The sequence below is a fragment of the Convolutriloba macropyga genome, chromosome 10, assembly GCF_964194025.1.
Source record: "Convolutriloba macropyga chromosome 10, txConMacr16.3, whole genome shotgun sequence".
NCBI classification, from domain to species: domain Eukaryota; kingdom Metazoa; phylum Xenacoelomorpha; order Acoela; family Convolutidae; genus Convolutriloba; species Convolutriloba macropyga.
This window is the reverse complement of record NC_134477.1, coordinates 52,912,508-52,938,534: the sequence shown is the minus strand read 5'-3', so window position 1 is coordinate 52,938,534 and position 26,027 is coordinate 52,912,508. Positions and strand designations below refer to the sequence as shown.

At 35.1% G+C, this 26,027-nt stretch overlaps 1 protein-coding gene across 1 annotated transcript; it reads left to right on the top strand.

Annotated features, from left to right (window-relative positions):
* The first annotated feature begins 2,981 nt into the window (after positions 1–2,981).
* LOC142348194 (heat shock protein 75 kDa, mitochondrial-like) lies at positions 2,982–25,177 on the top strand. The gene is made up of 12 exons (XM_075399441.1): positions 2,982–3,082; positions 3,435–3,573; positions 7,231–7,415; positions 7,837–8,047; positions 8,338–8,477; positions 9,257–9,620; positions 10,187–10,320; positions 19,290–19,582; positions 19,897–20,147; positions 20,895–20,974; positions 24,218–24,388; positions 24,942–25,177. The coding sequence occupies exons 1-12, from the start codon at positions 2,993–2,995 to the stop codon at positions 25,095–25,097; spliced, it is 2,214 nt and encodes a 737-aa protein (XP_075255556.1). The 5' UTR covers positions 2,982–2,992; the 3' UTR covers positions 25,098–25,177.
* The last annotated feature ends 850 nt before the right edge of the window (positions 25,178–26,027 follow it).

Sequence of the window (26,027 nt, the reverse complement as noted above, 5' to 3'; positions counted from 1 at the left end):
ATTGATATTTGATAATTGTCTGGATTATTTTTGGTGCATTACATAGTCTCGAATAAACCGTTCGCACATATCTCTAAAATTGGCTTCTAGATATTTTTTTTGTTTACTCCCCTTCCTGATATCATATTGCAGCTGATATGATTGCCGTCGAAAGCGAAAGATGATGATTGTGAAAAATTGACGGATGATCGATAATTAAGCTTTGCTTACAACGTTTTTACGTAACCTTCAATAATTTTTATACACTTTGTCTAAATTTATGACTTGTAGACCAGAAGTATTTGTTCATGTTCTGATATTATTTGATATAACAAATTGTTTTGAAAACGGAAAGATAGACAATCAATATGCTTAAATTATCACTTAAAACGCTTTGTATAAATGTGGTAATGTTTTTTTTTAAGAAAAACCGTTCTCGAAGTATTTGATCCGTTTCTTCTTACATTTTCGATAAAGTAGCGTTAATGCGAGCCTTGAAGCTTAAAGATATAAAGCATAGCTGATATAAACACATGCCCACAAACTAAAAGAGATTAAATCGGTCTCAAGCATTATCTTTTCTGTTACCGAAATAAAACATTCTTATACTGCTACCCAAAAAATTTTGATTAGGAAAAAATTTTTGTTGGTGCTGGGACTTATCTAAGGTGCAATTGTTCACCTAATACTCAGTTACAACTGAATTTACATTAAGAAGGGTTGCTAGAAAAGACTTGTGTACAGTCTTTTATTCAGGCAACAGCTTCAAAGTCTTGGATTTAGCGTTTGGCGTACAATAAAATTTGCGTTAAATGAATGCTACAAGCAATTTGTTTAAAATTGACTATTGCTAATGTAATACCAGTGTTTAATAAAAGGCTCAAACTTTAGTGCAAAAGTTAACGACCAATTTTGAGGCCTCAAATGTCGGCAATTTGTTGGGTCCTCTTGAACCGAATGACAAAGTAAATTGAAAAGTATCAATTAATTTACAAAGAAAGTTTTGAGTTTACGAAAATAGTCAACTACCGATGCAATAGTACACTTAGTTGGGACTTTTCTGTTCTGTTCCAATATCTTGCAAAGGCTTTCGATTTAATTTGACCTATCATGTTCTTGGAGAAGCTGGAATATGTTTTTTCACTGAAAATGCAATTGATATCCTTCATTTTATTAATAACTTAAAACAGAAATTAAAACTCGTATTTTTTCTCACAGAAGTAGTAACCATGCTGTTTCTGAAGAGAATTTCTTGGTAATACTGATTTTTGATAGCTCTCAAACGAAGTTTGTTGCAATTATATTACTCCTGTGGTCTTTTTTCGTGCAATTTTTTGCCTGGCCAATTTTTTGTCTGACCCATTTGACTTTTCGTCCTGAAAAACGTGATAAACAGGTAGCGCTCGGAGGGCATTAAGTGGCTGGTCAGTAGCTCTTAGAGCCTTACGCTTTACTAGTCGCTAAGTATGCGATTTACCCAAACTGTTTTTGTTTTGAGGAGACAATTTCAACGTGTGAATAGAGGTTCTTAGTTTTAACAGTTTGACCCCCTCTGTCACTCCCCTCTCTCCACCCCACTATCATCCACCCTCCTCCAACGCGGTTCCTTTGACCCCCTATTCCATCCAGAGCTCTCCCACAACCCTACCTCCCCCCATCCCTCCATCACTCACACCCACCTGATGCATTCTATACCCCAGCTGGCTACTACCGAAGCCCACCGCTCGCCAGTCGTTTGAGAGCAATTCGCCCGACGTTAGTGTGGTATGTTTCGTTTGTTTGTAAACTTTTTTGAAACAAAATTGAGACTCAAAATCGCGAAACTGATGCCAAAACAAATCTGAGAAGGAAAACTCGTAGCAACTTTTTGAGGCGAAACTTCTTCAAATTTCAATTCTTGTAGATTCCTGGAATTAAAAGTTACCAGATTTTAATTTTAATTGTCAACCAGAAAAAACGATGGAGAACATTGTTTTAGTTCGATTTATCTAATTAGTCATAAAATTCCCCTAGATTAGTTATTGGGGCATTGAATTCTTGTTTTGCGTAAAAATATGAACGAGTTAAGAGGCTGTCTAGTAAAGACCAACTCAGTTGTTTTTTTTTGTGAAAAGGTCACTAATTGAGATCCATTTTGCTATATGAAATCAAACGTGCGAAAGTTTTGAATATTTTAACTAAACATAAAAATAAATTTTGGATTTCATGCAATTGTTCGTCACTGTGTGTGCAGAGCTGTAAAAAATAACACAAATGATGGCAGTAGTGAGAAACGAAAACTCTTCAAAGCGAATGCTTGTTGGGACACGTTGAAAACATCCCAATTAGCCATATTTTAGGAGCCTGCAAAAGTTGTTTTCTTTAAGAAGGGAACAAAACTGGATCAACTGGATTTAAATGTAAATTTTTTTGGTTTTAAATAAATTTTTGTCGTTTTTATTTTAGATTTTCGCCGGATGTATATTTTATCATTTCGATATTTCATTCGAAAAAAATGTATTGGAATAAGCAGCAGGTGATCAATTTTTATATGTGATTAGTGTTTTGCTGAGAAATGGCCAATTGCGGAAATCAAAAGATACCGATGAAGTTTGTGGCGATTTCAGTGAAGCCAATGTAGTTGACATTAGGACAACGATAATTGACAACGATAGCTGAGACCTGGTATTAATATTCCAATGTTTGTGGCATTGAATCTGCTGTTTTCCACTTTGTTCCCCTGTTTTGGACAAATAGTTAAATATTTAAAAAGGTAATATTTTGCGTGATTAGTTTTGAATCTTGATCTGGTACGATAAGTCCCATTTTTTTATAACTGTATGATTCCATTACCCCCCCCCTATTGCCCCTCGGACATTGAGGCTGGGTCATCTTAGCTTTTGTTAGCTAGGAAAGCCTGCCACACCCCGCCAGTTGCTTGAGTTAGTCGGAATTGAAAGTGAATCTTTAAGTGACGCTGTCAAGTTTGAAAACGCAAGGTGGGTGGTTGATTTTTCAGGTTTTTGTGTTTGAAATGAATAGTTGCAAATTGAATTTGAGTCGTCTTTCGAGGCTTCTGGCAAGCCATCGGCAACAACCTTTGAGATGCATGTCCTGTTATAAGGTGAGTTCAGAACGCTGAAACTTTGATTTTATTTATGAAAAATTTTTGAAAGCAGTCGACCTTCTTGCCATCTAAGTGTACATATACATTAAAGGCAGAGCAATTCAATCACTCTCGAATGTGGGACAGACGAGAGTGTGTAGTACAGACAAGTTTGTATTCATTGGTTTGATAAATCCAGCTCTTCTCATTTATGACCCCTTCATTATTCTTGCTTGATAGCGAACTCAGTCCTAAGAGACAAACGAGCGGATAGTGGAAATTACATGTTAAAAAATAGCAAAAGCATTTCTTTCAGTCAGACAACCAACTACAAAAGTTGATGTTTTTCAAATATAAATGTGATATTTAGCTTCGTTCTACATCATGGAATGGTCATCAATCAGTAGTCCCTATTAGTCGACTCTACGAAAACAATGTATCCTCGCACAAATCGGATTGCGTTCGCTGCTTCAGTTCAGAATCGACGAAGACCAGCGATGAACCAATAGGTATGTCAAATAAGCAGCGGGATTGTGAAACTGGCAGAATTCAGATCCGTATCAATTTGAAAACTGCCAGTGCTGTTTATTAGATAAATTTGCTGTAATAATCACAATTTTGGTGAATGAAGAATGCAATTATACTGGGTTAATTTCAGACGAAAATGTATGCAAGGCCAATGACTTATAGGTTTTACTTATACTCAATTTTTGTTGTACCCTGAGAGCAGAAAAAAACTTTTTTGTCAAAAAAAATTGATTCATCTAATTTTTTTTACTTTTTCATAGCGTGGTGTCATTTTCTGCTTCATACTGTCTATAATATTTCTGACACAATTTTGCTGCAAACTTTTGACTCTGAAGCTTTTTCTTCGAATGTCGCGCAAAAGAACGATTCATAAGATTTTATGATTGTTGTTTTTACGACTCGAAGAGGAATAATTGTGATCTATTTTTTAAATTGGTGTCTTTTTACAGAATGATCTAGAAGTCAAATGCGGCCTTTGGAAAGAAATATTTGGGTCAATTTGCTGAACAAAAGTCAAGCAGAAAGAGCATTTAGACTGGTTTTCATTATTTATTATGAGAAAAATTGAAAAGGTGTAAAAATTTTTGTTTAGGGAACGAATTGTTTTTGAACACGTGCGGCTTTCTCAAAGCAGTTTAACTCGTTTTAATCGGCTACAGGTTTTTAATTGCTCTCAAACGAAGTTTGTAGCAATTATATTGGTCCTGTGGTCTTTTTTTTCTGCGATTTTTCATCTGACCCTCTTGAATTTATGTCCTCAAGGACGGGATAAACAGGTAGCGCCTGGAGGGCGTCAGGGGCTCTTTGAGCCTCTCTTCTTACTATACTCTAGGTATGCAATTCTGCTAAATGGTTTTGGAGTCATAAATCCCGGGGTTCTTAGAGTTTGACCCCCTTTCCCTTCCTCACCCCCTCTCTGCAATCCCTCCCCCACCCACTTCACCATCGGCAACTAACCTAAAGCGCGTAACCGTACCTAACGGCAGTCGTTTAAGAGCAATTCGCCCGCCGTTAATTGGTTATGTTTGTCTCTATTATCTATACCAGTACTAGTTAGTTTAGAAGCCATTTTGACCACCTGGCAAAAATAATAGACTTCAAGGCAAATATGGAGCTATTTTTTTGTTATTCTGCACTGGAAGCTTTTATAGCAGTTTTTTTTTAATTTCACATTTTATAGCATCTGTGTATTTTTGTTGGTTCAACCTTGCAAATTTTTTCAAGTTTATCCCAACTTTATACTTTATAGGTTTTCCTGTTCACTTTTTGATCTAGAGCTGTTCTATAGTTATTGTTACGAGAGTTGTCACTCCAAAATAAATGGCAATTTTTACTGAAGTAAGTTTTATAAATATTCAAACTCTTGTCGGATTTTTGTTGTTGACTTTTTGATTGTTGATCAGCGTTTATCTTACTGGCAGTCGGTATTTCACTGATCGAGCAGTGCTCCATCCCGTTATTTGCGGGACAATTAATCAGTTTCAGACAAAAAAAAATGTAGATTCTAATTCTTAATATTTGGGGAAAGCGCTGAAAATTTTTTTAAAAAACAAATCCTTTAATGCCTTCTATCTGAGTTTTTATTAATGTCCGAATCTGAGCCCAAGATATTTGCTCTACGAGGTTATTATTTTTGGTGCTTATAATGACACTGTTGTCCGTTTATAATTAATTTATATCATTGACGCTGTTCTATCATGCTCCATCAATATCATGTTAATAGGCACAACCTTTATCTAAGTTTCACGATAGCTGAATCAAGGAATTTTTTAAGTAGAATTCACAAGCAAAGCCATCCAATTCATAATACGTACCCTTGGAAGAATATTCTGCTTTAATTGTTTTATCTCGTCTTCCCATTTCTCGTTTTCTGCTGCTCTAAAAGCAGTTCTTAAGGAAATGTGTTTAGCAATGAGGAAATCACACGAAAGGTAGTAATTATCCGCAATTTCCACATCCTCTTCTGATCTTGGTTTGCGTTTACTTTTGAAACTGTTAAAATTAAAAATCAGGATTTTTTTTGGTAAAAGTCAAGAGTTTATTAATAGCCGCCTCATCTTCTCAGCCGGCTATTATATTGCTCCTATTTTTACAATTCAAAGAATTTGAATTGTATTGGGGTGCTGTCTTTTTTTTTAAGATCTGTTCACACATTTTCATGATTTTTGAAGTCAAATTGGAGTAGTGATTTTGGTCACGCCGAAACAGGAAATGGAGCGAAAAAGCGAGTGGTTTTGCGGCGTGAATTTTTTTTCGCTCTAATTTTAAAGTAGAGTGCGAAAATGCTGTTTGGACAAAAATTCAGTTTCTCGGTAGTTGTTTTTTGTTCACATGCGGCAATTTCACTCTGATTTTTACTGTTTTTTCGATTTTTTGGATCGGATTTTTTTCTAAATGGTTTTCCCAATCCATTCACAGCTCATTCTAGGCCTAGTTTTTTGTTTGAATTAAATTTTCATTTCTCGCTGGTGGTTTTTTTGTTCACATACGGCATTTTGATATTGATTTTTTTTCTTATTTTTTGATCTGATTTTTTTAAAATGGTTTTGTCAATTCACTCATAGTCCATTCTAGGTCTAGTTTTTCTTTTAAGTCAATGAAATTTCTTTGAATTGTACGTCAGGACTTGTCCTGCTATGTTTTTTTACTTCGTCGAACTTTTTTTCGCTTTACCATTTTGCCGCTTTTTCGACATTTTGCGTTAAATCTTTTTGACTTCTTTAGGCTAGTTTCTCTCTTCTCTCATTCTGCTAGAAGTGAATTTGAGCATCAGTTGCTCAGCAAAGCAATTCAAAATGAACTGAGTCAGCATAAAAAACTGAAGTCAGCAATAGAAACGGGATAAACCCATAAAGCCTAATTTTAGATTTGAACGTCGTTCCTATAAGTCTGAGTTACCATCTCTTATGCTTATTGGTATTGATAGTAGCCCCTGTGGCCTCTCTCTAAGAAACAGAAGTATGTTCAACTACGAAATGCCATCAAAATAAATCGGACTTAAAAAATGTTTTTGTACAAAAATCTTTTTTTTTTTCAATATCTTCTTTTCTTTCAATCCCAATCATGCTTATTGGAATCAACGGCGGCTATTTTCCGGCAATCTGCCGGGTATGTTTGGAAATCAGATCTCGGTGGAGAATATTTATTAATGGCTTTGTTCTAAGATTCATTGATTCAACCAATTTTCAACAATATCGGGAAGCATCTTCTTTTTATTCTATTCAATGCTCTTGCCAGAGCGCCTCAAAATAAAAACAATTTTTCAAAATTTTAATTATTTCGTCAGTTATTTTTTTTTCAAATGCTCATTTTCTTAGTGTTAGTCTATGTAAGCTGCAGTTACTTGTCAGCTAACCTATCAGCTGTTTTTAGAGCAAATTAAGGCAAAATCTACTGTTGAACAAAATCACGTTATCCGAACTCGGTAATTGCTTTTACGTTTGTTTATTTTTGAAACCACACAGGTCAACATTCCACGTCTGATTTTTTGAAAATAAATTGGTTTCTGATGTCTTCTTATTTTGGGTTGTCTTGGAAATTTTGTTTTTAAAATAGAGACTTCAGATACTTTAGAGCAATTCGTTTCGAAGCTTCAATCTTGCACTTGATATTGGCACTTAATATCTTCTATGTTTTAGAAGCTGAAATAGTTGATGAATATGTGAACAAGTTTGAAGATACTTCAACAGACGAAACAAGTGATCTCAGGTCTATCATAACTGACCAAGAGACGTCCCATGGAGATATTGAGCAGAAAACGTTTGTTGCGGAAACTCAGCGACTGTTACAGATTGTTGCAGAGTCGCTTTACTCTGACAACGAGGTAAGGATTAGCTCATTGCAAAAAGTTAAGTGCTAACACAAATTTGGCGTAGAAATTTGCGTTTCTTTTGAATTATTTTGGAGGGCCATCTAGTTGATATATTTTTGTACGATAAAGAATTTTTTTCAAGTTTGGTGTATTTTGTCTTGCTAGCCCAAATTATGCATCGCTGTTTCCTTTAGACTTTATAGAAGTTTTTTGGTTCATGAACCTTGAAGACTATAATTCAGATTTTACTCAATAACAAGAAAGATCATTTTTGCTTTTTTTAATCTCTTCTAAGTACTGTAATGTAAATCAAATTTTGCAAAAAAAAGTTCTGTTTCTGATTAACTGTCGAAACTTTTCCTGGCAATTTTAACGATAACCTGTTTGGGAAAAGTGTCGAATCTAAACTTCACTGACCGCGTATACATTAAAGGTATTCATCCGTGAGCTCATATCCAATTCTTGTGATGCACTGGAGAAACAAAGACTCTACTCTCTAACGCAGAGGTCAGACCAACACTTTGACCCTCTTGAGATACACGTGAAGACCGATGACGTCAGAGGTCAGCTCATTATACAGGACACGGGAATTGGCATGAACAAAGATGACATTGTCAACAATCTAGGAACTATCGCAAGATCAGGTTATTTTTTTGGTCTTGTTAGTTTTCAGTAGTTCATTAGTTTTACGCTCTTAACACCATTGGAACTCTAAGCCCCTGTAAGTTCTAAACTGGTTTGCGTTGCAAGTTTACATGAAGTCAGCAGAAATATAAATAAAGACGATCAGCAAGAATTATGAAGTTATAACGTGTTTACCTTAAAATCTTGACTTTTGCATTTAACGTGTCATTTTGAACTATTCATTTTGTACGATTGATTATACTATCATTTTCAACTGCCCAATACCACTGAAAGCTTCAATTTTGTTCAGGATCGAAGGAGTTTGTTGAGAGGATGCAAGAGAAAAGTTTGAATGTCTCGAAAGATGCCATAATTGGACAATTTGGAGTTGGGTTCTACTCTGCATTCATGGTGTCCAAGAAAGTTGAGGTCTTCTCAAAAACCCACGAGGTATCTTTCTTCGACATTGTTAGAACAGATCGAACGTCAGGTCTAACGTCAACGTGAATTCTTTGCCATCCGGAATATTCTGGCTCGGGAGCAGCGCATAATGTTCACAGAATCTGATTCTTTCAGTCAACATTATGCGCTGCTCCCAAACAACTTGACTGAAAGAATCAGATTCTGTGAAGTTGTTGATTTGAAATAGTGGAAGCCGCCATCTTGAAATTTTAAAACCGGATTTCCGACAACTGAGATTACCGCAAAATTAGTGAACGCTGACGATGCGCTTGACTCCTAAATTTCTCTACTAATTACGCGCGGATGGGATTCTCAATTTGTATGCACCCTGTAATGAACTTGTAATCAACTTGACTTCTTAGCTCTCAGAGTCAAATATATAAAAACATAAAACAGAACGTGCTAGAGACCAAGAGACTGCTAGTAAGATAAATAGAATGGATGATTAGCAACTGGCCAGATTCCAGCAGAGTATAGATGTAGTTGATGACACACCCATCAAGATGGTCCAAATGGGTGGGGGCGGGGGGGGGGGGGGTTGGTGGGTGGCTTGGTAGATGAGTGGTTGGTTAGTTGGGTAAGTTAGATAGTGGCGGGGGAATCGCCTTTCGAACTCCAACGGTTATTTTGTGAGATTTTCTTGCAAGATAACCGTCCGTTTATAACTGGGGATGAGCATTAACGACTGAGGTCCAATAAAAGTAGAAGTGTTGATCTAGTAAAAATTTGACTACTCAAAAAGTTGGCAAATCTCTATGGTTTTTTAGGAATCGGAGGAAGGAAGTTATTGGTCATCAACGGGCACTGATTCGTACACACTGCAACAGGCATCTAACGTCCAACCAGGAACCAAGCTAGTTCTCCATTTAAAAGATGACTGCCTCAAGTTCGCCCAGGAATCTGTAGTGAAAAATGTGATCTCGAAATTCGCATCATTTTTTGACAAGCCCATCTACCTAAACGGGGTTAAAATGGAGTCAAGTGAGCCTGTATGGATGAAGAGTCAGCCGAGTGAGGAAGACCTCAATGGGCTGTATCAGACTGTGGTGAAAGGCGGTTCGATTCCCAGGTTCACGTTGCAGTATAGAACTGATGTTCCGCTGAATATGAGATGCATTTTGTTTGTACCTGGTTAGTTGATGTGAAAGTGAACACTTCTTTAAAGAGCGGATCTTGAATCTTTCAGATCTACTTTGACCCCTGTACTTTGACCCGTGTCCGCACTGTCTATTTTTTACGAATAGTAACGTGATAAATATTAATATCTGATTTGCAACTGAGGTCATGAGCGCCATGAAATAAAGCGAATACTGATGCATCCTCCTTCCCCCAGACATAAACCACCCCAACAATTTGCTGCTCAACTAAAAAGAATAATAGATAGAATGAGAGTATTGGCAGAATTAAAGGAATTGTTTGCGCTTCACTTCAATGCAACTTTACATGATTGGGAAGTAATTGCATTCAAAGCGTCGTTCTAGGAATTACCAATCTGCTATTATGCTGACAACTTATTTCTGTATTCTGATTGCATTAATTAATCATGCTGACTTTCTTTATATTTCTATTTGGGGGAATAGGTGGGGTTCCCTGTTTTTTTTTTACCTAATATATTTTCCTACCTAAATCTGGGTGTTATTATCGCAGGGATTTTTACATTAAATAAGACCACTGAGTATTTTTAAAATTTCCTGCAGGCGAGCAGTTCAACATGTTCTCCTCATTGACCCCCAAGGACAGTGGCGCAGATGTGTCTCTGTACTCCAGAAAAGTTCTCATCCAGAAGAGAGTTGACTCCAAAATACTACCCGATTGGGCCAGATTCCTTAAGGTAACTCAATGTAAACACGATGGCAGAGCTTTCAATGGGTGTTGACATCTTTTTCAAAAACAATGTTAGAACAATGCAACAAAAACTGAAGGTCGACAGAAAGCTCTTTAGCTCAGAAATGTACTATTGATTGAGACATTCCGGTTAAGTTCTTCAATTTCAGTCAGAAACCTGGAAAATGATTAAAGTGGATTATCTGTATTGTCTTTGTATTCTTTTTTTCAATTTTGTGCACAAGCATTGAACAAGGATGATCTGTAATGTGCGTCCGCACATGAAGACACAACCCATTTTTTGTTATATTTCATAAGAAAGTGTGAAATATCTAATTCGAGCAATTAGCACATGCAGTTATAGATATGCTCTTAATTTTCAATTAATTTTCACTCATTTCAAAACTGAAAAAAAAAGATTATTGGTAACATAGAGAAGTAAGATATTGGTAATTAATTTGGTAATGATTTTAGAACTCCGATTTATAAGAAATCAGTAAGGTAATTAGTTGCCAAAATTTGATCTGTGACTGACTATATTAAACGTAAAAATAGTTGAGAATCCAGCAAAGAATTTGATCAAAACTAAGAAAAAACGTAAATTTTTTTGATCTAATTTTAGTCGACAAGATTCTGTTTAATTGCTCTCAAAAGAAGTTTATCGCAAGTATATTAGTCCTGTCTGTCTTTTTTTCATGCGATTTTTCGCTTGACCGATTTTTCGTCTGACGCTTTTGACTTTTCCGGCCAGAAAACGTCCTTAAGAGTTTGATAATAATTTAATGAAAAAATTTTATTTGCCATGGAATAGCGTTCAATTTTTTAATATGACAAATTTTTGATACAACTTTTTTTGATAAAACTTGCATTTTTTGAAAAGTTTTTTTGAAAATTTTTGTCGGTATTTAGGTTTTCTCAAGAGCCGAGGGACCTCCTCAGGGTTTGACAATAGATTTCTGTATAGTTTCTAAATGTAATGGAATTGTTTTCCAGATTTCAGCACCACGAATTTTAGCAAATTTTTTTTAGAAAACTTGTTTGAAATTTTTTCAAATTTTTTGAATCTTTTTGAATTTTTTTAAATCATTTTTTCAGGCACCAGGGTCCTCCAAGGTTTGATGATGAGCTGTCGCATAGTTTCCAGAGGTAAAAGAATGGTTGTCATTATTTTAATGACTCCAGCTTTAGCTATTTTTTGATAAAATTCGGTTTCAAATTTTCGGAAAATTCTCATGTTCCAATTTTGGATATTTGAGCCAGTGAAACTATTTACAGCTTGAAATATGGATACTGGATAGTCTCTTGAGACAATGAAATGGTGTTGAAGATTTTAATATCTTAAGATTTAGCAAGATTTTGTTAAAATTTGCGATTGTTTTAAAATTTTTTGAATGTTTTTGTCCTTTTCTTGAGTTTAGCGATCATTACTGGCGAACGAAGCTTTTCAAGTCATGCATATGGGTTAATTGAAAGGACTCCAGAGACAAAAAATAGTTTTGAATTTTTTTACTGCGAAATCTGGAAGCTTTTCGTTTTAGTTTTTGCAATTTTTTGCAAATTTTCAAAATATCAAGTTTTTTATTTGATTTGTTTACTAACAAGGCTAGAAAACTGAAAGTTGCAGAGTCAAATAAAACTATAGTCAGCGTCACTAAACCGTGACTAGCTACTGGCGAAGTCAACCGCTCGCCGGTCGTTTGAGAGCAGTTCACCCGACGTTAGTCGGTTATGTTTATTTAATTTAATCGTGCTGCTGAGCTTTCAAATTCTTTTCAAAATAGGCAATTGAATTTATATAAATAATTAAATATTTGTGTCTTTGAAATACTTCATTTTATCGATAAACTAAAAGACATCCATTTTATCAAATTTATATATAAATCAATTTGAAAATGAGGTTGCTCTAAACCACTAACTAGAGACTCATTAGAGAGCTTCTAAGAGGACAGGGTCCAGCAATTATACGCAGAAATTATCTCACAAAGAGAGTACCTCATTTCAAAGCAGTCTATTGTGAAACGGAAAATCAATCAAAATTTCACTCAGTTTATTGAAACTCCCAAAACTCATATGATATTTAACCCAAGTTTTTGTAGATTTGCTGCTGTTGTCTTTAATTGTTGTGGTTAATGGCCGCGAAGCGTTAGCGGCTATTATTGGGGACATCGTGTTTTTTTTTTTTCATTCGTCGTCTCCATCGATGACTCTTACGACCTGACTTCTTGGAATTGACTTTTTCAATGACTTCTACTGCTTTGCAGTTAAAATTTGTGTGCGTGACGTCATTTCTGTTTTTTGGGTTAATTGCGTGACTTACCTCACTAAAAATGCCTTCTGAACTCAATTATGGACTTTAAATTTTATTAACATATACTAGTTTAAGATCAATAGTGTGCATCTAGGTAGTGCCAAACTTATATGCCCGAATTCTTGAGTATTAGTCTTGAGTTTTTGATTTTCAATATCAATTTTGAAAAAGCTCTTTTAGGGCTTTTTCCTTATAGGCTGCATGTGTCATGAAATTGCCAGTTCCAATCTAACCCAAAAAGTCTTGTGGTCTATTAAAGGACTGTTGGTCGATCTGTCTATCTTATTTCTTTAGTTGTTTCAATTCAAGGAAGGCCACAAGCGTCTATCGCGGCTATTTTCCGGCAATCTGCTGGCTATGTTTCAGTTTTTGTTTCATGTTCATTCAGGAGAAAGGTAATTTAAAATTTTTTGTTTTTCAGGCTCCATTTTTTAAAAGTTTAATTATGTTTGCGATAACTATGTTTGGGGAGAATTTTATAATGCCTTTTTAGTTACGGTTACCAATTGCAGATATTAACTGTCCGTTACAAATAGGTTCATAATCAGTCAAGAAATTAAGACAAGAAAGGTTAAAGTGCAAACTGAACGTTGAATCACTTTTTTATTTTGTTTAACGATCAGTTTTTCAAAGCAGGAGGGCAATGGCACAGCTATGAATTTGCCTTTTAGCCGCCCTAACTTTTTGACTTTTTGTTTGGTTGTTTTAACCGAAAAGTACAACGTGTCATAATAAAGGTCCGACTAAAGTTTCGAGGTCTTGATGTTGGTGCAACAGAAGTTAGCATTTTCCCCCAAAAAATAAACTACTATTTGGCTGCAGCACCTTATTGCGTTGAATGGACGGGGAGCAACTGATAGCTATGATATATTTGTACAAAATCTCCGGTTAATAGCCGCCGTTAGCATCTCTCATTTAGGCGCTCTCCTTTTAATTGCTCTCAAACGAAGTTTGTGGCAATTATATTAGTCCTGTTGGTCTTTTTTATATGATTTTTCGTCTGACCCATTTGACTTTTCGTCCTTAAAAACGGGATAAACAGGTAGCGCCCAGCGAGCATACGTTTCATTAGAGACCCTTAGACACATTTAGTGGTTTTTAAAGTGCTTAGTGTGGTGAAGCGACTGGGAATGCCGTAGTTTAATGTTAAAATGTCATTTTTAAGAGTTTTTGGGCCCACAATGTTGCAATTTTACGTGTTTTTTTTTGTCATTTTCCAAATTTTTTGTTGGACCAGTCTAAAATTGAGGCTGGTTAAAATTGATAAAGATCTTTTGCAAAACATAAGTACTTTTTATGACCATTTTAAGTAAGAGCTCTATGTTTTGGTAAGCCAAGCAAAAACACGCAATTTTTTTTACTAATTTTCACAATATTTTTCAAGTTTTTTGACATTTGTCATTTTTTGAATTTGTTTAGCCCTAGGTGTCAAGGAATCTCCTCTAGGGTTTTATAATAGTCTACTACATAGTTTCTAGGGGTAACGGTATGGTTTTCAGCTTTTTAACATGACGAATTTTAGCATTTTTTTTGATAAAAACTTGCATTTAAAAAAAAATTTTTTGGCATTTGTCACTATTCAAATTTTTCCAGAAAAACTCTTTACATCTTTGATAATAGTTACTAAAATTTTTTATTGGCCGTGGAATAGTCATTTTTTGGTCAATTTTCTAATATCACAAGTTGAGTATTTTTTTTGAGAAAACTTGCAATCTTTTTCAAGTTTTCCGACAATTTTTTAAATCATTTTTTAGGTTTTTCCAGCCTCAAGAGCCAAAGCCAACAAACCTCCTCTAAGGTTTGATAATATGTCAACGTATAGTATCTAGATGTTATGGAATGTATTTCAGGATTATAATATCGAGAGTTTAAGCAATTGTTTAAAACATTTTTGCAATTTTATGTTTTTTGAATCCTCGTGAATTTTTTTTCGAGCACCAGGGTCCTGTGCAACTCCTCCAAGGTTTGCTAATCAGCTGTTGCATAATTTTTAGGGTTAATGGGTTAATTATCAATATTTTTATGACTCCAGCTTTATCATTTTCTTAATAAAATTTGACTTTTTTTTAAGTTTTTAAATTATTATCATGTTCCAAGTTTATGGATCCTTATGAGCCTGTTAAACTGTTTAAAGCTTAAAATAGGGATACTGAATAATCTTTTGAGACAATGAAATTGTTCTTCAGATTTTAATATCTTAAATATTAGCAAGATTTTGTTAAAATTTGCAATTTCAAAATTTTTCAATATATTAAAATTTGCAATTTATTCCAAAATTTTTCATTTTATTGAAATTTTTCCTTGGTTGGTAAAACTATAAAAGGCTTGAAATAGTGATACTCGATGACAATGACTTGGTAGGCAATGAAATGGTTCTGAAGATATTAATATCACGATTTTTAGCAAGATTTTGCTAAAGTTTGCAATTGTTTTTTTTGTCCTTTTCTGAGTTTAACTATCATTACTGGCCAACGAACAGTTTTAATTCTTCCAGATGGGTTACATGGTGGCATTCCCGAGACAAAAAATGGTTACGAACATTTTTTTCACTGCGAAATCAGGAATCTTTTAAATATTGCCTTTTTCAGTTTTTTTTTATATGATTTAATTACTACCAAGGCTAGAAATCTAGAACTTGCAGAGTTGAATTCCATCATGGAAAAGTTTCCTAGCTCTTTTTCTCTGTGTGTGTGTTGGTTAGAATTTCTTTCCTTCTCTTTCACGTTTTATCTCTCACATTCCATCTCTCTCCCTCTCTTTAACTCTTTTGGTGATGCCGCACTACAGCTGTTGGTATGTGGCATGATGTCATCATCCATTACCCTCATTAACGCTGAATTGTAGAAGAAATGTTTTATTGCAAATGACTTAAGTAGCACTTTCTAGGAAATCAATTGCTCTCAAATGAAGTTTGTGCCAATTATATTAATGCTGTTGGTCTTTTTTATGGGATTTTTCGTCAGACCCGTTTGACGTTTCGTGCTCAAACGGGATGAAGAGGTAGCGCTCAGTGAGCCTTATAGCAGTTATCATAGAGTTTTTCAGCTCTTTAGTCTCTAAATGTGCCATTCACAGAAACTGTTTTGGAGACTTATACTTATGATGTGAAATGCGGTTCTCAGCTCAGTGGTTGACCCCCCCCCCGCTGCGCTCACCTCACAGCTAAAGCTATCCTCGCTAAGCCGTAGCTAGCAGATAAGTATCTGCTTTTCGCATTGTGGTATTATGTTTGATAGCTTTCAGTTTAGGATCTTAATTAAGTTATTTTTAGAATCTTAAAACACTGTCTCTTAAAAACGCTGTCAATAACAGTAAACGTTGACGTTTTGCTTTTAAGTAGAGAGCTCAAAGGGGTGTTTCTAATTGATTGTCAAGGTTAATCGGCTTAAAATGGGTGCTCTTAAATTGCTGGAAATGATTGTCAAGTTAAGCTCTTATATGGGTTCCGAAAACGTTGAGCACAAATTGAATCCTTTAATTTTTTTGACAAGAAGCAAGTAAATTAAGCAAACTTATTGTGATCTAGAAAATGTGCAAATGATGTTGCAGAATTGTTTATTTCTTATTTGAACAATTTTAGTGATCTAGTGACGTGGAAATGCAAGGAAATTGAAAACATCTTAACAATTTTAAGCCTTATTTTTTCCTCGAAAACAAAAAAAATGAAAATCATTTTTCGATTTAATTTTTTATAGCTTTTTTAGCTCTCTTGAGAAGCTATCCGGGTAACGTAAGCCAAAATGACGTCAAAAAAGCAGTTTTGACAAACGTTGCTGGCCTCAAATAATTCTCAAGGATAGAACAGCCCCGTTGATTTTTTTTTAATCAGAATCATTGACGCAATATTTTCTAACTTTTTGATAGAAACAAAAGTTACATCAACCTGTATAACAGATCAAAAACACGGTAGAAGGTTCCTTTGACCTCGATGGCAGTCCCGAAAAGTATCTTAAGGCTCTAAAAAGCCGCAATTGGCATAACCTAGATAATCCAATTATAAGAGAAAAACTCGAAAAGGATCTCAGATATCAATTTGAGGTCAACAAAAGCAGTTCAGAACTCTACCAATAGACAACACCTTCAAAAAATTTCACGAAATGCTCACTGAAGCATTAAACAGTCACCTCCCTGAAAAACATCGTAAACGAAAAAACAACAAAAATTGGATTGACAATGAGGTTACAAACTTAGCGACGAAAAAACGTAGTCTGAAGAAACTGGCAGATGCAACTGGAAGTCCACAAATCAACGAAAATTTTCAAAAAACTTGTAAAAACCTTAAATCGCTCATCAAATCTAAAAAACAAACTTATCAAAATCTACTTAAAACCGATTCAGTAAAAAACAGAAAAACTTTTTTTCAGCTTTATAGTTCTTTAACCGGTAATTCAGTGTCCTGTGAAATTTTTTGCTCACAAAATAAAGTAGAAGAATTTAACGAGTTCTTCTCAAACATTGGGAAAAAATTAAATGCAGAATTTTTAACAAGAAGTACCCCTACAATAGAAAACAAGAGTCAAAGTATGTTTCTAAAATCGATATCTGAAAATGACGTAAAGTACGCTATCAACAACTGTAAAAACAAATTTAGCCTTGATTGCTATAATTTCGAACTATTTTTCATTAAAAAAGTTTCTGACTGTTTAACTGCTCCTTTACATCTAATGTTTAACAGATGCATAGAACTTGGACAATACTCAGAGAGTTTGTAAATTGCAAAAGTTATACCGTTCTTCAAAAATGGAAATAAAGATGACCCATCAAATTTCAGGCCCATTTCGTTGCTACCAATTATAGGGAAAGTCTTTGAGTGGATTATATTTGATCGAATTCAAAACTACCTAAACGTTTTTGAAATTCTCTCAGATTCCCAATTTGGCTTCAGGCACGGGAAGAGCACAGTTGATGCCATTGCAACCTTAATAGAGGAAATAATATCAAATCTCCACAACAACAGCGAAAAAACCTAATGCACCTTTCTAGACCTAAAGAAAGCTTTTGATACTGTCAATCACAACATTCTACTGCAAAAATGTTACACATATGGTTTACGTGGTCCAATATACAACATTTTAAAATCATATTTGTCCCATCGAATGCAATATACCTTACTTGGAGAAAAGAAGTCCAAACTGAAGCTCATAGAACTAGGTGTGCCACAGGGTTCAATTCTCGGCCCTCTTTTGTTTATTATCTACATGAATGACTTGAGTTTGTCCCAGAAAAAATCGAATGTTATTTTATACGCCGATGACACTGTTGTGAAGAGCAGAAGGTCTGCATCGAAAATTGGCGATGATCACGACAAAGCAATAGATAATGTCAATGATTGGCTCATAAAAAATAAACTAACGCTGAACAAGGAAAAAACAAAAAGCATGCTTTTTGTAAAGAAAACTAAAAAAATGTTGTTTTGAGAACATAAATAAAAAACACTAAAATTGAAGAAAAACAAAGTTTCAAATACCTGGGCATCACGATAGATAATGAACTACGTTTCTCAAAGCATGTGGTCACAAAACTTTTGTCGAGTTGTTCTATCTTTTATAAACTGAGAAAAGTTTTGAGAGAATCACAGATGATAAAAGCATTTAGAACATACAAACAACCAATAATACAATACGGAGTCTTGATATACGGGTCAACAACAATCACAACAATTAGGGAAATAGACAAAGTTGTCAAACGTATCGTGCGGCTAATTTTTCATCGAAAAATGTTTGAAAGCACTTACGAAGAAAGAGTAAAACATAGGATCTATTTAGCATTAGAGTTACATGCCTGTGAGTTACTTAAGCAAAAACTAAAAAACATAAGCAAACAATGTAATATTTCACCAATTTCAAAGGGTTTCTCAATGCAAAACTGCCTTAAAAAAGCAAGCGGTTGATTAAAAACAAAATAACTCTAGGTAAAAATCTATTGCACAGTTTTTCAATAATTGTTAGGATAAGGCGGGTCTTAAGAATGCTTCTAGGTTACGATGATGAAATAATCGAAAAGATTGAAAACATGTCTAATACCGAAACAAAAAATTTCTGTCATCAATTTCTAGATGATTATATTTTGGGTAATGAGGACATAGTCAGACTGTTGTATGAGTTTTAATATCACTACTCAAAGGCGTTCCAAAATCAGAATAATGTTTTTACTGCTAGGTTGTGGTACCTTGAAAAACAATGCTTCCTCTTTTTTTCATTTTGAATCACTTTCATCCAGATAAACTGAATGAGACACTTGAGAACGGGCCATCGGCCCAATAGTGCTCTCCCACAGTCAAATATGTGATTGTATTTGTACAGGTAATTTTGAAGCTACCTAATGACTGATGGAAACAATTTATTATTTTTATTATTATTATTTTTAGAATCTTGGAATTGTTGTTCCTGTCTTACATCTGATTTAATGTTTATAAATCTAGTTTGTGCTTATTAACCTACTCTTCTGCGTAGTTTTCTCTGTTTGTTTACGTCGCATTATTCGTATTGGTTCTAGTTCCGTTTCTTTGCATAGGAAACAATTTAAGGTTGATTTTTCATCAAGGTTGATTTTTTTCGCTGAAGTTTTTTTCATTTATTGTAAAGTTTTAGTATGGATGAATTTCAGATATTTTCGTTTTTGGTAAGAATTATTTTTGCAGTTTTATTCAAAGTACCCTTGTTGTTTAGGGCGTTATCGACAGTGAAGACATTCCTCTGAACCTCAGTCGCGAGATCCTCCAGAATTCCGACCTCCTCTTCAAAATGAAGCGGACTCTCACTTCAAGAATTATCAAGTTCCTTCTTGACAAGTACAAGAGGCACCCTGAGTCTTACAGTGTGTTTTACAAGGAGTATGGAGATTTCATCCGAGAGGGAGTTTTGAGCTTGTCAGGCGATAAGATTGACCAGGAAGAACTCATGAAGTTGATGTTGTTCCAAAGTAGCAAAATGGAAGAAGGTCAATTTTCTAACTTGGAAAGGTAAGATGGCATACCTTTAAAAATCATATATGTTCCTTGTATGAAATCAAAGAAATCATTAATGATAGTTTTAAGGTTCCGTGTACGACTACTAAGAAATCATACAAATCATAAATGATCTAGTATAATTATTGGGAATCATATGACCTAGTATGATTACAAAAAATTTTGTTTATATAATGAGCAACCGTGAAGGTTTGAAAAATAGTGCATTACTACGTTTGAACCCCTCACTTCTGCCGAACCGTTCCACTCGCCAATCGTTGGAGAGCAATACTTCCCACCCTAGATTAGTCAGTTATTTTATATTTTAGTTATGTAGAACGAATGAAGCCTGGACAGCGTGAAATCTACTACCTCTGTGCTCCGAGTCGTGAATTAGCCGAGTCATCTCCCTATATGGAAACCCTAGCAGCTTCTGGAAAAGATTACGAAGTGTTGTTCGCAACGCGACAGTTTGATGACATCACTCTTAGTCAGAGTTTCGAGTATAAAGGCAACAGAATTATGAGTATCGAGAGCGCTAAACATGGAGCGGCCGACGTGAAGAAAGATTCGACCACAGGTAGGGTTTCATGTTCTACTCTTCGTTTTCGGAGACGTAAATTCAGTTTTTTTTAATCAAAATTAGTAAAAAGCATAAGTTGCAACTGGTTTAATAAATGTACGTCCAGTAATAACCATATAACTGTTTTTATATTCATCCTTTAACTATAAATCAGGTGAGTGACTTTAATTTGAAGAAAATACTTAATGATATAGCATGCAGCTACCCTTATCATTTTAATCGATGTTCTCTGTTATCGATGCTTGCTTAATTTTTGACTTTTGTCGCTTCTGCAAAATGTCTCTAATAAAAAAAATAGACAAGCTTAGTAGTAAGCTAGAAAATACTCGAACAAATAGTTTCAACAGCTTTGCAACTTAGCGCGGCTTGCGTAGTTTGGCATCTGCTTGCTTCCCGGTAGATTTTGAGCATCTAGCTGTTTTTTGTACACATTCGAGATAGTACATATAAATTACGAAGCCTCTACTTTATTGAAACATTTATGTCTTGCAGGGTTTACTTGGCAGATAAAAGATCAATGCGAATTTCTATTCCGTTTATTCTTAACACTAAACTTTGTCGAAAACATTTGGGCTCAGTTGCGCACTGTGATCGAAGTTATTACTAAACAATACCAGTTATAGGTATATCAGTGCAGTTAACCCAAGTCTTGATTCTTAGCAAAATTGCAATTTAGCTAGTTGAGAAGCATATTTGAGTTGAACCAATTCAGGATCTCTCTTCAGCTTCAGTCTTTTGTTTCAGACGATTCATCAGAAAGTGACTCTGGAATGGAAGCTCTGAAATCACACTTCCGTAGCGCCCTTGGTGATTTAGTTCATGAGGTAATTTTTTCGTATTCTCCACATTTATTTGGGCGTGAGGATGATTTTGCTACCCTGGCTTCTTCTGAATCAATTTTAGGCAATCTATCTTTTACGAAGATATAAAAGTTGTATCATTAAAAGACTCTTTAACAACTGAATCAATTCTTGGAGATTCTGCTCATAAAAAACTCTTGATTTTAAACTTTTTTAACAGCCGCGTCAGCAATTCCAGGCGGCTATTATTGCGCTCCTAATTTGTTCTTTTTTACTTCGTCTAACAGATTTTTGTTTCGTCTTACCCTGACTTCTTGGAATTGACTTTTTCAATGACTTCAGTGACTTCTACTGCTTTGTAGTTAAAATTTGTCTGTGTGACGTCATTTCTGCTTTTTGGTCGATTCCGTGACTTACCTCACTAAAAAAAATGACTTCTGAATTTACTTATGGAACTTTATTTTATGAACATTTACTAGTTAAAGATCAATAGTGTGCATCTAAGTAGTGCCAAACTTATATGACCTAATTCTTGAGTATTAGTCTTAAGTTTTTGATTTCGAAAATCATTTTTGAAAAAGCTCTTTTAGGGCTTTTTCCTTAAGACCGTATGTGTATCATAAAAATGACAGTACATATCTAATTTAAATGATAGTACGTAGCCTTTTTCCGGCAATCTGCCGGCTATGTTTTCGTTTGCAATGCATACATGGCGAAATCAACAATAAAAACGTAATACATTTTTGTCAATAACCAAGTTAGTGGAGAGAAATACTGTTACGGAATTTCAGCGAAAAGGTCTTTCATGTTGTCATCCAAAACTGGTATTTTTTTGAACAAATCCAATGGTTTAATCTGTACTGTTTCTAACGTGCTAAATTGGTCTACCTTTTGTGAAGTGGAGCCGACGTTCAACTTCCATTGGAATGTTTCGGAAACAATTTGGTTTCATGAAATATTTTAGAAACAATTTGGTTTTGTGTTAGAGTACATTCAGCCACTAATTCAGCTCACACGAATTGTCAATGCGGTCAAAACGTTATAGCACTTGCGGCGTGTTCGATGGCTTGAGAAACCGTATTCATTTTTTGAGGGACACTGCTATCTTGACCAGTTGGCGGTTGACTTTCTGATTTTAAGAGCCGAGTGTCTCAAATGTGGTTGCTGAAATTAAGCTAGTGTTCTTCGTTTCTCCCTTACTTATATGCTCTCTTCTTTACAGACATATTGCCGACGTGAAACTGACTCTTTGCCGCCTTAAAATTACACAGTAAAACTGATCGTTTGCTTTTTACTGAAGGTTTTTTAAGGAAAAGAGACGAAGAATTTTTATAACCAGTAGTTATTTATTAGAGGAACATTAAATAGTGATGTTTCCCTGGCAGAAGTTTTTTGCGCTACGTAGCCATTGCATTGCCTTTAAAATGAGCTGGAAAGGTTTTGTGAGCACGCTTTGAGAAGTGTTCTTTTCCTTTTATTGTCTGTTAGAAAATTTAAATACATTTTTGAATAGTTGATCACAATTTTTTGAGCCTTGTGATTTTTAGGACAAATTTTTTCTATACTGTATCCAGCATAAAAATTCAGAAAGACAATATGTTTTTAATCGGAAGTTGTTTTTGCAGTCTTACGTTAAGTAATGGTGACCTTAAGTCCAAAAATTGACAAACAGATAAACTTGTGGAGAAAACTCAAATTTTGCTGCATATTTTCTTAGAACTTCTTTATATAGAGAAAATAATTATACAATCATTCTGAGCTTTAACGATCTACCTTATCAGGCAGGATTTAGGTTTCTACTGGAGGTTATGTTGGTTATGTTTGAGGAACGTTCTTTACTGGACTTTTTTTCTAATTGCTCTCAAACGAAGTTGTTGGCAATTATATTAGTCCTGTTATCTCTTTTAAGCAGTTTTTTTGCGTGATTGATTTGTGGTCTGGCCGTTTTCAATTTTCGTTCTCATAACGGGATAAACAGGTGGACCTTCAATTCCCTTTCAGACATTCAGCTTATTAGACTCTAACTATGCGGATCACCAAAACTGATTTGGAGACATAAATTCATGTTGTGGAGGTCTTTTCTTGGTGTGGAGTTTAGCCCTCCATACCAGCCTCTAATTATTGGTCCACCCGTAATCAAGCGCGCTCGACCTCCTTCCGTCAATATGAGTTTCAATAGTCAGTGTATATTGGGCGCGCTTGGGTCTTGGATTTTCAGTGACATACGTCATCAATTTTTGATGGTTTAGTGAAATTTAAAGAAGGTCAGGATTTGGTTTGCGTTATTTCAATGTACGAAATAGGGAAATTAGTCAGCGGCAAATTCGTGAAAAGAAACGTGAATTTTTTTCTCTTTGCTTTTTTTGCCAAATTGATTATATCTAATCGGTACCCGATTTAATTATAATAATCTAATCGGTACATATTTTAATTAAGAACATGAATTGCCCGTTTCACCGAGCGCTCGAGCTGCTTCATCAATTTCAAATCCTATGCTATTTTCTAAGTAATGTTTCCGATTGTTGAGCACGTTTAGTTTAAGTTGCTTTTCATTATCTTTTTGAAACAACCTTTCTTCAACACGAGAATTTAATAAGCTGTCGGCCCTGCTCAAAGGTTAATTTTTAACCGCTCAGGCCCTCTACAAAACACCGAAAAGAATCATTAGGTGACAAAAGGAACGCTATCTACCGGTTAATTAATTCAACGAGAAACATTACTTCAACAATTCTAGAGTGCTAATATAATTAGCAACAAAGTCACATTACGAGGATCTTTCTTCATATTCAGTCTTTTGTTTCAGATGATTTATCAGAAAGTGACTGGAGTTGAAACTCTTAAATCACTTTACCTTACCGCATTGATGATTTAATTAATAGGGTAATTTTTCCCGTATTTTCCACCTTTATTGGGGAATGAGGAAATTTTTGCAGCCTGGCTTGTTCTAAGCAAATTTCAATATCTATCTTTTACGGAAAGGTAAAAGTTGTATCAATGAAATAATCTTGTACAACCGAATTAATTCTTGGCGAGATTCTCTCATTTAAAAAAATTGTCTTGATTGTTAAATTTTTTCGTTTGCAATACATAATTGCGAAATCATCAATTTGAAAAACGTAATACATTTTTGTCAATAAACAAGTTAGTACATTTTTGTCAATAAAAAGTTAGTGGAGAGAAATTGTTACGGAATTTTGAGCAAAATTTGCTAGAGAATCTTTGTGTTGTCAAGGGGGGCGAAACAGAATAGATTCTATTTTTGTTCAGGTCAAAGTGTCTCCCGTTGATTTCAAGGCACCAGCAGTTATTCGCAACTTCGATATGAGTATGTCTAGACATCTACTGATGACGTCATTGGCTGATAAGAGCGAAGAGGAGAAGCTGAGATTCCTGCATGCTGAATTGGAGCTCAATGCCAATCACCCGGTTGTTAAAAAGGTCAGTTGCTATTGAATAAATGTAAATGCCTAAAAGGCGAATAAATTAATAATCCAGAGATTAGGAAACTTGCGTGAAACCTACATGCATGCGTGAAACATACATGCGTGAAACCTCAACGGATGGTTGAGAGTGTTTATTAAGAGTCAAAAACATTTGACTTGACTAAGTTTGGTGCACCCCCCCCCCCCCCCCACCCCGTTAGGTTGACCCCCTTTATTCAACTTCACCTCTCTGATAGTATATATTAATTAAAACGGATAGAATCGTTATCATGGCAAAAACACGTTTTTTCACAAGCATGTAAAAACAAGAACTGTTCCGGGAGGCGGGCAGTTGTAATTTGATTAAACAGAAGATTAAAGTTTAACCTCAGATTTAAAAAAACTGAAAAACTGAGTTGCACATAATGCCGGAGTTGGAAAAACTTGAACAATGCTCGGAAACTAATCCCATCTATTACTTGTCTAATTTAACCCATTTTGTAAATAACTGCAATACATCTGTGTGTATATTTCAATTCAAGATATTAATTACTGACTGTTGGTTGTAGGTTGTCGAACTGAAAGATGCAGACCCAGAAACGAGCAAATTGTTGGCAAGACAAATTCTGGACAACGCTTTGGTTACAGCTGGCCTCTCAACTGATTCCAGATTAATGATGAAGAGACTTGACTCATTGTTAACGAAAGTGGCCGAAAAGTTGTAGCTGATTTTGTGCACGATTCAATTTGACTTTCAATGTATTTGTATTTTTAACTCTTCTTCAGAATTCAATAGTGATCTTAATATGGATAGCGATGCATTTTGTGAGTTGCATCAAGCTATGATTCAGAGATATGACTGTTCTTCAAGTGTTTCTTGAGGATGCTGCTTCGTGCAACATAACATGTAACAGCAATGGCACGTCAGAGGTCCAACTTTTTCGTCAATAGAGGGTTGGGTTGATGTTGACTCATCCAGTTGAAGAAGCAGAATCAATGAAGTGCTTAAGTGTTGCAAAGTTATCTTCTTTCTCAGAAATTGTTTTTTTTTTCTCGCTTGGTTTTATCAATACTGTATTTCCGGGCAATTGTTTGATCATCAATTTCGCTGCTTGATTGATAGTCGTCTTCACTGGTTTCACTTCTTTTTCGTCTTGTATTCCCAAGTCTCCGAAATACTGGAACAAGTATGGGCTCTCCAATTGGAGAAGATGCTGACTGTCTCTCTGAGCCTATATATACTTGTTGGTTGATCTCCTTTGTTAGGTGGCTCGAAACTTTTTGGAGATTTACTGATAACGTTATCGAAGCATGCGTTCACATATGAGATTTTCATTGTTTTTAATAGCCGCACAGCGATAGCTGGGGCTATTATTGGCCTTCTCTTGGTTTTTTACAATTCAAAGAATTTGAATTGTATTGGGGCGCTGTCTTTTTTTACGACTCGAAGAGGTGTATTGGAGAGGTCCTTTTTTTAAATCAATTTTATTGGAGTGATTTTTGAAGCGGGAAGTGAAACGCGTGAAAAAATTTGGAGTGATTTTGGCGCTGAACAAAAGTGAAGGGCGGAGCGAAAAGAGAGTGGTTTTTGTTCATACCGCTGTTTTTGAGAGAGCGAGAAATTGATGTGTGAAAAAATTTTCTCTAAGCGAGCG